General features: G+C 46.6%; 1 protein-coding gene across 1 annotated transcript in view; it reads right to left on the bottom strand.

Annotated features, from left to right (window-relative positions):
* The window catches only part of cacna1g (calcium channel, voltage-dependent, T type, alpha 1G subunit), a gene marked incomplete at its 5' end in the record, with an annotated part of 203,919 nt that extends 199,313 nt beyond the window's left edge, over positions 1–4,606 (bottom strand). The window contains one exon of the mRNA XM_079214082.1: positions 4,281–4,606. Within this exon, the coding sequence (XP_079070208.1) occupies positions 4,281–4,606 (326 nt within the window). The remainder of the gene's footprint in view (positions 1–4,280) is intronic.
* Positions 4,607–12,234: the final 7,628 nt, after the last annotated feature.

Here is a 12,234-nt window from a genome sequence, read left to right as displayed (position 1 = left end):
AGCAGGAGGCGTTGACAAAAAACTGCAATCAAGTCGGACAGTTGTCAGCTGCCTTCAAAGTATACACAGGAAGTCACGGCAAAAAGTACTTCCTGTTAGTTCCAAACTTTTGTTTACTTGTAGTTTACAGATCACGTTTGGATTTATTATATGTGTTTATAAATATATATATATATATATATATATATATATATATATATATATATATATATATATATATATATTTATGTAGAAATGACTGTGTAGCTGCATCCTTTGGTATTTTTATGTCTGCCTGTGAAATACATTACTACTGGTTTAGATATGTGTTATGAAAATACGATTTTGTATTATCAACCACACAAGATGTGTTTTTAGAATAAACATGAGACGAATAGTCAATAATCGAGGGTTAAGTATTACAACTACACATAAAATAAGGATTTTCTACAACACGTGGTGTTTGCTGTCAGATCTAAGAGCCAATCAGCTCTCTGATGTGGTCGACAGCCAGGCGTTTCCCATCATGCACTGGGCCAAGCAGTCGTTTGAGAGCAACTGCGGCAACTGACTCTGAAATCGACAGCCGGCTTGGTCTCGTGAGAGTATCGTTGACCACGTGTGCATGACGTCAGAGCAAGTCGGGACCAAGTCGGACACAAATCTAACCGGCATGCATTGCGCGCCGATCGCCGCCGATCGATTCTGCGCAGAACTGGCTCATCTCGAACGAGCCTAATGATGACATCTTGGTCAGTTTGTCTGCTTGACAATCACATTTTGCTGCAATAAAAATGATTGAAGCGAGATGAAACTTGATCTTCTTAGATACAATATGCTGACGAAGTTTTCCTTTGGGGACAATTTGCGGTGGAAAAAAGGGAATAAATCGCAATATTCAATATATAATATAATAATAATATAATAATCTCAATATATCGCAGTATAAAATCGTGGGACCTCTGGTGATTCCCACCCCTTGTAGGTACAACGTGATTAAGGTAACAAAAAAATCAATAAATATAATTTTGAAATATAAAAAAAGAAAGAGAGTTATAGTTGTTAATAGTTGTTTAAAAAAAATGTAATAACAAAGAATTACCACAAAGAAATAAGAATAAAATTGAATATGATTGTCTGGTTTATGTTTTCTGTTTGTTCTTTTGTTCACAAAATCTAAGAAAACACTTTGAATCTGTAGACTACTGCCTAATAGTCTTATTGTTGCCATTTGATGACTATTGCTCATATACTGTAAGCCTAAATAAGCATATTTATTATTTTGAACAAAGGGTAAATGTTATTTCACAATTTTCAAAAAGTGCCCCCAATTTTTATTGAAATGCCCCTGGATTTCAGTTGATGGGGGCAAAAATTGCCCCCGAAAAAATATGTAAATGTCCTACGCTGATTACACACACACACACACACACACACACACACACACACACACACACACACACACACACACACACACACACAAAGGGCCTTGCACAGGAAAAAGTTAATGAATACTTCTTCAAACATAACCCGTCAGTGCATGCACAGAGTTCATGTCAGCCTCCCAGTGAATTAAAGAGAACATTCAGTTAATATAGAGAATATGAAAAATTTACACACACACACACGCACGCAATATGCATCTTCTAAAATGTAGAAACATGATCTCTCACACACCCCCACACACACACCTATGACAGACATCCAGATAGAATTAGCAATGAGGATGAAACTCTCAAACTCCGAAAAGTTGTCCTCCAAGGAACCGGAGGGAGGGGGGTATATAAAAGTAAAGTTGATGACTGGTATGGGTCTACTTTTTCACCTCGTAAAAAAATGCTCTCTGAAATCTCACTCGGCTCCAACTGTGAGCCTCAGATTTTTTTTTTTTCAAATGTTCCCCCCCACCCCCACTTTTTTTTATTTCCTTCTTCTTTGGCTAGTTTTGGAGACCGTCAGAAATGGCGCGCACACACACACACACACACACACACACACACACACACACACACACACACACACACATACACACACACACACCTCCCCACTCTCCAGCCAACATGAGGCTTTTAACTCCAGAGGAGGAAAAAAACAAAACGAAAAAGCAGAGGAGGAGGAGGAGGAGGAGGAGGAGGAGGAGGAGGAGGAGGAGGGAGAACAGGCGACGGGGAGGGCAGAAGACATTTTCTGCTGATTAAGTAAGTGTTTGCCTCGGCTTCCACTATTTGACGAATGCATCCGAGCAACGAGTAACAAATGTGAAAGCCAGCCTCGCTGAAATTCAGAGCAGGAGAGCGAAACAGAAGCAAGGATGGCGGGGGGAGACAAACTCGGTAGCACACCACTCCCTTAGTCGGGCCATCCAGTGAGGCTGTTTCACTGCGATGACAAAACACCTTTAGCCCCACCAGGTGTCCTCCCTCGCCGTTCTCGACTGTGTAATCCTCTGCTTAAAACTGTGCGAGCAAAAAGACCGGGAGAGAGCGCTGGACACATTCCCAAACCCCCCTCCATCTTGGCTCCGCATCCAGCTCCCTCACTAGAGGAGGAGGAGACACCTACGGGAGTCCTATGGAAGTGCGTGTGCTGCTTACACAACCTCACACACACATACACACACACACACACACACACACACACGCACACACAAACGAAGCTCTCACTCTCTAACGTGCACGGATTCTGCAGGAATCATTAGCAAAACCAGCAGAGGGGATTTCACATAGGCAATGTGCTGGGCAAAACATCACTCAGAGCGTTCACCCCAGGGGTCTTCAATTAAACCCTAAATACCTCAGCGAGTATCCAGGGGTCCTAATTACTGCAGACTGCTGAAAATGGCCGCGGGCCGCCTGAGGCCGAGGGCTTACCAAGGCGATGCCTGTTCAGAACGGATTCTGGCCCCCGAGATCAGTCGGGCGCTCTCGTGTTGCTGGTCTGACGAGTTCAAAACAGATTGCGTCTGCTCTCCGGCTGCAAAGCAAGAGCGTGCACGAGGATTCAAACACCGGACGCACAGGGGCACACAGAGACGGATCGATCTCAGGGACGTTCATGCATTACAGAAGCGGTGACCTTTTCCTAAATCAGTACTGGCAAACACAGCCGTGGGGACACACGCAGGCCCACACACACAAACAGACGTGCAAATCGTCATTCAAAATTTCAAAGCGGGGGTCCGTGAAACCACCGAAACCAGTTTGACGTGAATAGAATCGAGAGAAAAAAACAAGGTCTGTGACGGGTGATGCAACGGACTGCAGGTTTTATGAAAATCGTACAAAAGGTGCAGAACGGTCGCATCTGATCATTGTTGTACACCTGTAGCAACACTGTGCAACCCGGGAACTAAGCGCCTGAAAGAACACGATGTCCCACGGGGTCCTAGTGGGGACCATGAAGTGAAAACATTTGAGAACCCCTGACTTGGATAATAGTGTCATGATTGCCTTTGCTCCTTGATGGAGCCACCAGGGACTCGTGTGCTCCGAAAAAGGAAAACAGTCTATTTGTAGGACCTTTTAAAGATTTGACATTTATAGACATGGAAATCAGCTGTGGAGGCCGAATAAAGAAAGGGAAAGAAGGAGTTCAGGTGCAAGGACGACAACAGAAGAACAAGAACAAGAAGCAAGAGAGCAGACGATGTTCTTGGGAGGGGGCGGGGCTTACGTAGCATCAAAACGGTGACAAATGAGGAGGGCAGTGGGAGCAAGAGACAAGGCAGAAGGGATGAATGGAGGGAGGGAGGGAGGTAGGGAGGTGAGGCGTGGGAGGGCAGCAGACAGCGGAGGAAGAAGCGGAGGTAATCCGAATGATATTAACACACACACACACACACACACACACACACACACACACACACACACACACACACACACACACACACACACACACACACACACACAACACCTATACGAGAAGAAAACAAAGGCTGAAGCCAGCAGAGCAGAGAGTGGTGTCCGCCAAAGGAAACACTCCCATAGCGCTCTCACATCCACACGCACAGACACACACAGACACACAGACACAGACACACACACACACACACACACACACACACACACACACACACACACACACACACACACACACACACACACAGGTCATGTAGCTCGTTCGTAAGCCCCCTGATACATGCCAACATCTGGACGTGGTGCTCAATCTATGACTCCAAGTCCTCTGATGAGTCAATAAGCCCCTGAGGTCAACTGGGAAAGCAGCGCAGCCGCAGCAGGTGTTTCTTACCTGCCACAGGTGGGATGCGTGTGCGCATGAGCAGAGAAGAAAAAAAAGGATATGGGTTGCAGACCATCTTGAGACACCAGCTGCGGGGCTGGGTGGTTTGTTTCAGGTAGAAAAAGACCACGGGGGCCATGGCCGGGAAGGGCAGGCTCTCGTCGCCGCTCGCCGACGCTACATCCCCAGTTGCGGAAATCCCGTCGGGCGCCGGGGGCTTCGGGGACGCCGGCTCCGCCGTCGTCTCCGCCTCGGCGCGCTCCCCGCCTCCTGTCCCGGCGCCGGACAGGTCGTTGAGCCGGATGAAAGTCCTCGGCAAAGAGGAGCGACCCTCCGAGCCCCTGGCGTCGGGGACCCCGGAGAGATGTCCCCCATCCTCGGCCATCATTCACCTCCTGCGCGCAATGGGCGACCGAACACATATTAGACAGTAATGCAGCAGACCACCACGAGAGATGCGTAAAGCCATGCAGCCGCAGGAGCGCTGAGGCTCCTCAGGAGCATATCTGAACATATTAATCTGCAAACTTTTGCTTATTGTGAAGAAAAAATAAACTTCTGCACATACACTCAAAATTAAATCTAATAGGAAGAGGCAACAGTCGAGAGAAGTGATTGGTGGAGAAATCATTTTAGGAAAATATGCGCACCCGTCATCGAAACAATGATTGCATCAAATTGTTTGTAAAAGAATACAAATCCTATGTATATATATATATATATATATATATATATATCTTTATTAAAACAATGTTATGGGTGCACATCACTATAGTATATATTTGCTGACATAAGCTGGTCATGAAAAAACAAAGGAGCTCCTAGTGAGCCCACCCCAAATCCAAGAGGCTCGCATTCCTTTTCATCCAAAAGAAAATCTCTCTCTTATCAGCAACAATATAACTCGTTCCAGTCCGTCTCCAAACGTCCGCTGCATCTATAACCTATCAGCAATACATGCATCATGAAGTGATTTGCAGCAGTTGTTATTAATATTATTTCTAAATTAGTGCAGAGAGCATCTCTCCGTGGGGTTCATTACCTGTAATGGACTCGGTAGATGTGCCCAACGCGCGTTCAGTCATCTCATGATCAGTTTATGTCGCGGCTATAAAGTCCACACGAGCCTGAAGAAGAAGAAGACGAAGAAGAAAAAGAAGAAGAAGAAGAAGAAGAAGAAGAAGAAGAAGAAGAAGAAGAAGAAGAAGAAGAAAGGGGGGTGGGGGGGGAGAAAACCCCGGTTGGTTCGAAAGGAGGAGACGAGATGAGGAAGAGAGGAGCAGGAGAAGGAGGAGCTGGTGGGGAGATGGGATGTGGGATGAGAGGAGAGGAGAGGAGAGGAGAGGGGCTTGTGGGTTTTGGTGCGTCTGGAGGAGCGTATAGTTTCCAGGTGGCGCGTTGCATGCGCCGGGGTCGTCTCTCTGCGCCCAAGGCCCCGGGCTCCGGTGTCCAAGCCTCTCCAAAGGGGGCCTCACCAACACTCCATAACCATCCCCCGTCAGATTAATTTTTCTTCTTCTTTATTTCAGATAAGGAAGCGCGGGAGTGTACTTCTGCAGCCTTCAGATTAAACACAACGCCGCGCGCAAACTTATTGTATGCTCCCCTCCTTCCTCCGCGGAGTTGATGGACCAAACCCCCCACCCCCCCCTAAAAAAATAATAAAAATAATAATGTATTTGTTTCTCCAGGTTTTCCTCAGATTTTCCCCACTCCACTTTAGAAGAAAATCAAGAATCCAGTACTTTCCGTTGCATCCACAGGCGGTTTTCAGGTTTTTTTTAAATTATTTTTTAAAGGAGCCGTGGAGATGCTGCCGCACATCCCCGCCGCCGAGCACAGACGGAGGCAACCTTTGAATAGTTACCCCTCGCCCCCCTTTGCGCTCCCCAAAAAATATCACGAGCACCGGCCCCCTTCCTTACGGTTGCGCACGTGAACGGAGCGGGCGCTCCTGCCTCTCGCTCTCGGCTCCTCCGGACTGGACTCGAGCGGCTCCGTCCATCAGGCAGAGCTCGCGCGCAGCTGGACGGTGGGATCCGTAACTTCTCGTCAGCCCGCCCCCGACGAGCGGCCGCGTCCGAGCCAATCACAGCGGGCCTGACTGTCGGAGGAGGGAGAGGGAGGGAGGGAAAGAGAGAGAGAGAGAGAGGGGGGGGGAGTGAGGGAGAGACGGCGCCTATAGCAGCATTTATGTTTGATTGGTGCAGAGCTCTATTATGGGGATTTATTATTATTTCTTTTTTTAAATACGGATGTATTTAGTAGACTTGTTGCCACAGCCAAAGTTCAACAAAACAGAGGAAAAACACAAGGAAACACAGACAAAAATAAAATAACATAAAAAAAACGAATTACTTAACTGTCGATAAGATCCAGCAAAATATGAATTTGGCCCTCAAGACTTTACAAGACTATCCAAATTAGCGGAGAAGGAACAATTAGTTAATTGGAGATATTCATCAAAAGTAAGGAAGAACTGATAATTCACATTTAATAAAAAGGGAGGTGTTGAGGGGGGGGTGGGGATTCTCGTTTCGGTTGGCAGATTTGGGATTTGGGAACGCCGGGCCCTGGAAGGAGTCTTCATGCATGTATGCTGGTCTGGTGGCCACTAGGGGAAGACGTTTCCCCAGGCTTTTCTTTCTCTCACACACACACACACACACACACACGTACTTTGTTTTCATCACGGCGTATGATCATTGATCGGAGAGCAGAAGTGAATCAATGAGGGGAACCAATTTCTTTTTCACTGCTGTAGAGCCTATGTGCAGAAGCAGATATTAATCACCATGTTTACACATAGCTCCCTGTGAAAGCATGAAGACTGAGAGAGAGAGGCACACATGACATGACCCCCCCCCAAAAAAAAAAAATACTGCTCCTGTCAATACCCCTTGTTTGGGCCAATTACTCAATTGTGTACTCTCTTAACGGAGTACCAATGAAAACATATCGACCCAGCAGGGCTCGTACCTGTTAGGCAGGAATGAGGCTCTGTTTAGAATATATAAAGGGGGAAAGAAAAACACAATTAAGACCAGGTCCTGGGTGAAGCCCACAAAAGAAAAAGTACCAATACATTCATTTATAATAAGCAATACGATGATGCATCTATTATTCATGGTACGCAATAAAGAGTTGGGGCGACTCAACGCGGTGTGCCCATGAACTCTTCCCAAGGCGAGTGCTTATGAGTGACTGATGAACGATGTTTGCTAGTGCCGGCCAGTTCGAGCGAAGACCCCAATTTATCAGAGTGAGTGATCTTGGCTCTCCAGTGGCGGACTTTGTCTCGCGAAGCTTCTCTGCGGGCCTCTACTGACCAGCAGCACTGTTTGCACGGACACACGGCTCATACATTACAGCCGACTGTGATCACGGGGCCTCACTGACAGAGAGGAGGCTCTGATCCATACCTTTAGCGTTATGTGGACCTCTGGTCCACAGAGAAATGTAGGTGCCTGAAGGAAGAATGGACATAGATACTGTAGCCAGTCTGCCATTACATTTGATCATTTACAGTTCCCTGAAGGGCGATCTCTAATGATTGTTGACCTTTTGTCTAACAATCAACCGACAACCATCCACAATGTCCCCGGAGAAGGCTAACAGCTCATGGTCCCCACAGGAGGCAACCTAATCTTTATGCTGAATTTTTTACCTTTCCCTTAGCACCGCCAAACATGTCCACTTGTACACTCAAACTAGTTATATTATAATAATATCGATTCAACTATTTTAATGGAAACCCATTAGATATGGACATTCAGGGTCCTCACAGGATGCATCTTAATCCTTATGGAAAACTTCTGGTCTTTCCCATAATACCCGCCAAACTTGTCGACTTGTACTATCCATCCATCCATCCATTATCAACCGCTTATCCGGGGTCGGGTCGCGGTGGCAGCAGGTTCAGCAGGCCGACCCAGGCTTCCCTCTCACCCGCAACACTTTCCAGCTCATTCTGGGGGATCCCGAGGCGTTCCAAGGCCAGCCGGGAGATATAATCCCTCCAGCGTGTCCTCGGTCTTCCCCGGGGTCTCCTACCAGTTGGACGTGCCTGGAAAACCTCTAATGGGAGGCGTCCAGGAGGCATCCTGACTAGATGCCCGAACCACCTCAGCTGACTCCTTTCGACACGAAGGAGCAGCGACTCGACACCAAGCTCCCTCCTGATGTCCGAGCTCCTTACCCTATCTCTAAGGGTGAGCCCGGCCACCCTGCGGAGGAAGCTCATTTCGGCCGCTTGTATTCGAGATCTCGTTCTTTCGGTCACGACCCAGAGTTCGTGACCATAGGTGAGGGTTGGAACATAGACCGACCAGTAAATGGAGAGCTTCGCCTTCCGGCTCAGCTCCCTCTTCACCAGGACGGACCGGTACAGCGCCTGTTTTATTGCTGCAGCCGCACCGATCCGTCTGTCGATCTCCCGCTCCACCTTACCCTCACTCGTGAACAAGACCCCGAGATACTTGAACTCCTTCGCTTGGGGTAGGCAGTTTGTCCCCACCTGGAGGGAGCAATCCACCGGTTTCCGGCAGAGCACCATGGCCTCAGATTTGGAGGCGCTAACTCTCATCCCTGCCGCTTCACACTCGGCTGCAAAACGCCCCAGTGAATGCTGGAGGTCACAATCCGAGGAGGCAAACAGGACCACATCATCCGCGAACAGCAGAGAGGCGATCCCGAGACTCCCAAACCGGATCCTCTCCGCCCCCTGGCTGCGCCTAGATATCCTGTCCATGAAGGTCACAAACAGGACCGGTGATAAAGGGCAGCCCTGGCGGAGGCCAACACCCACCGGGAACGTGTCTGACTTACTACCGAGGATACGAACACAGCTCCTACTGCAGACGTACAAAGACCGGATAGCCCGTGCCAACGGGTCCGGCACCCCATACTCCCGCAGCACCCCCCACAAAAACCCCCGAGGGACCCGGTCGAAAGCCTTCTCCAAGTCCACAAAGCACATGTAGACTGGTTGGGCAAACTCCCAGGACCCCTCCAGTAGTCTTGCAAGGGTAAAGAGCTGGTCCACTGTTCCACGACTTGTACTAGAAATAATTAAATTGTACTCATATCTAATTAACTATTTCAAGAAAATCTATTAGATTTGGACATTCAGGGTCCTCACAGGATACATCTCAAACTTAATTGTTAACCCCTGTTAACCTTCCTCTTGCACAACCATCTGACAAACATGTCCATTTGTACACTAGAAGTATTCAAATTAAAACAATATCTAACAATCTATTTCAAGGGGAATCCATTGAGTTTGAACATTCATGGTCCTCACAGGATGAACTGTAATAACGTGGTAGTTCCCTGACATCTAGCGCCTTCAGATAACTCCAATGTAGATCCATCTGTGCGCCGTTAGCAGGTAAGGCCAACAGGCGTGGGTTCAAAGATGGAGTTCATCCTCGTCAGGTGGGTTCGGAGGGGAGGTTGGGCCGACGGTCAAACCAACACAAGACTCTCATCCAGAAGACCAGCATCCGTGTCCCGTGTGAATCCAAGTCAACTTATGCACTTTTAACGTACGCACTTAATTAACTCCAGTTACGCAACAGTTAAATCCAGTTAAATCTAAGTAAACCCACGTTGGAAGTTTATTCTGACGCCGATGGGCCTTACCTAGCACGTCTAAAACTGACGCTAGAGCAGTGGTTCTTAAACCTTTTCTGTCACGCCCAACTTTGGAGGAAGAAACATGTTCACGCCTCAACAAAATTGTAACAAAATGGTCCAATTTTTTGTGACTCCACCATCCATGCTTTTTCAAATAATAGAATAAAGAAAATTGGAAATCCCATTCAAGTAAACCAGATTGCTCCATCAGACAAAAACTAGTAACATATGCAATCACTTTGTTAGAACAATAAAAACAAAGTTGCACTGAATATCTTTTTAATATAATAACAATAAGTTCAACCTGTGCAAAACAAAATGAGTGCAGATGTGTGAGCCATCACGTTGTATCAGTATTAGTGGCTGCAGTGAGCTGCATTCCTCTAGAAATATTTTACAAACAGCATCATGTTCATGGAGAGAGTGGTCGTCCTGAAACCACAAGGTAGCCGGTTCGATCTCTGGTCTCCCCATAGTTTGAATGTTGAAGCCTCAGTGCTTCACAGCTGCACACTGCTCCTTAATTACTAAGGACGGGTAAAATGCAGAGAATACCCCCACTGTGGGATTAATAAAGGATTATTTAATAATACCTGTGCGCCCCACTAGAGGTTCGCGCCCCACAGTTTGAGAACCAATGCACTAGAGGGACATGTAGAGCGCCAAATAGGGGCCACTAGACCAAGTGTATGTAGAAAGATGACCCGCATCCAGCAAATGCCGATCCCAAACGGCTCTAGAATCTCTCACCTCTGACCTGCCCTGAGATCAAGCTCTATCTACGGGACTAAAAAGCTGTGCGTTACCATTTTATGTGTGTGTTGAGTTGTGTGCAATTGCCCTCTATCAATTTAATTGAACCCTGATTAGTACACCCCCCCCCCCCAGCCCCACCCCCCTCCAATATCGGTTTTGGAGAATCAATGACGATGATAATCAGATTTGTTTTTTTCAAAATCCCAAAGGTGGCACAAGACATGTAACATCCTATTTGTGCTTCTTTCAACGCAGCATAGCTTTCTTGCCACTGCCAATAACAATTGTTGTACTGTCGTATATAATAAAGGAGCATATTGGGCAAACAATGACTTTTTACATGCTGTTCTTTTGTCATGAGATATCTGTAAACGCAGGACTTTCCTAAACAGAGGAAGATTCCAACCAAACCAAAATGGAAATAAGGACAAAAACAGTTCATTTCAACCGACGGCACGTTGAAATATGACATGCGGGTTCCATTTAATCAATAAACTCAGCCCAAGTCGAATATGATCTCTGCGGTCGCTGTGAACTCCAGGAAGTTGTTATTCACATATGCTGTTTAACTTTGTGGTATTCGTTCTCCGGACGAGCAGCCTGCCAGCAAACTTGCACTCGTTTAGAGCTATAGCAACTGATATTATGTTGGATTGAGCACATTAAAGGCCCCCAGATCTCTACACAATTCCAATTGGAACTATTTTCCGACAACATTATATAAGCAACAATCAAAGTTAAGAGTCAATTTAGGGGGAGGGAAACATCCTTATGTATTATTTAGTTTAACGGTCGAAAAAAACTTCAGCTACCAGAACTGCGTGGGTATGATTTGATCAGCTTCACTATGAAATAAGTGACATGTTTTTTTTTCTCCCAACTGGGCCCCTCCCACTTCACATCAGCAATGACGAGCTAATTGACAAAATAGGGTTTCAGGGACAATACAGGAAGTAAGGGCAACAGTTCTGGACTGGAGGAGAGCCAAATCCTCATTTGCAACAAGTGATGATGCATCTGTGTGGCGTGGGGTCTACACGCTGCAGAAAACGGTACAATACCATGAATGTTAAAAAAATATACATGAAAATTCCTGTTTTAAGTATTCCCTATCGGCGTCTTAGGGATATGGCCGGACCTATTAAGTTAGATTTGTGTCTTTATTACGCTATAACTAGAATTTCTGGCTACAATTAAAAAATCTTTGCTCTCAAAATTAAAACCTTCGCTCTCAAAATAAAAACCTGCGCTTTCAAAAAAACCCTGTGCTCTCAAAAAAAACAACCTGCGCTCTTAATCCCAAAAGTTACGAGATGAGTTTTGGACGTAGTGGGCGGGGCATGCGCTGCTGAATGAGGCAGGAGTTTCTATTGGTGGGCTCGACTGGGCTCCTGGTACACACACACACACTAACGGGAGGTTACGTGAGGTATTTTGGACACGGAGGTAAGTTGACATTATATTGCTCTGTTCGTCAACATTATTTTAAATGTAGCTGCACTTCTCTTTTTTTAAAGAACGACATAGATGGCTGCTGTGTTGACATGAAGCCCCACATTCTGCCTGCATGTAACGTTAGCCCACAGTGGCTGACATTACATGCACCTGATACATGACTACGTT

Source organism: Taurulus bubalis (genome assembly GCF_910589615.1).
Source record: "Taurulus bubalis genome assembly, chromosome: 2".
In the NCBI taxonomy this organism is placed as follows: Eukaryota; Metazoa; Chordata; class Actinopteri; order Perciformes; family Cottidae; genus Taurulus; species Taurulus bubalis.
This window is presented reverse-complemented; position numbering and strand designations above follow the sequence as displayed.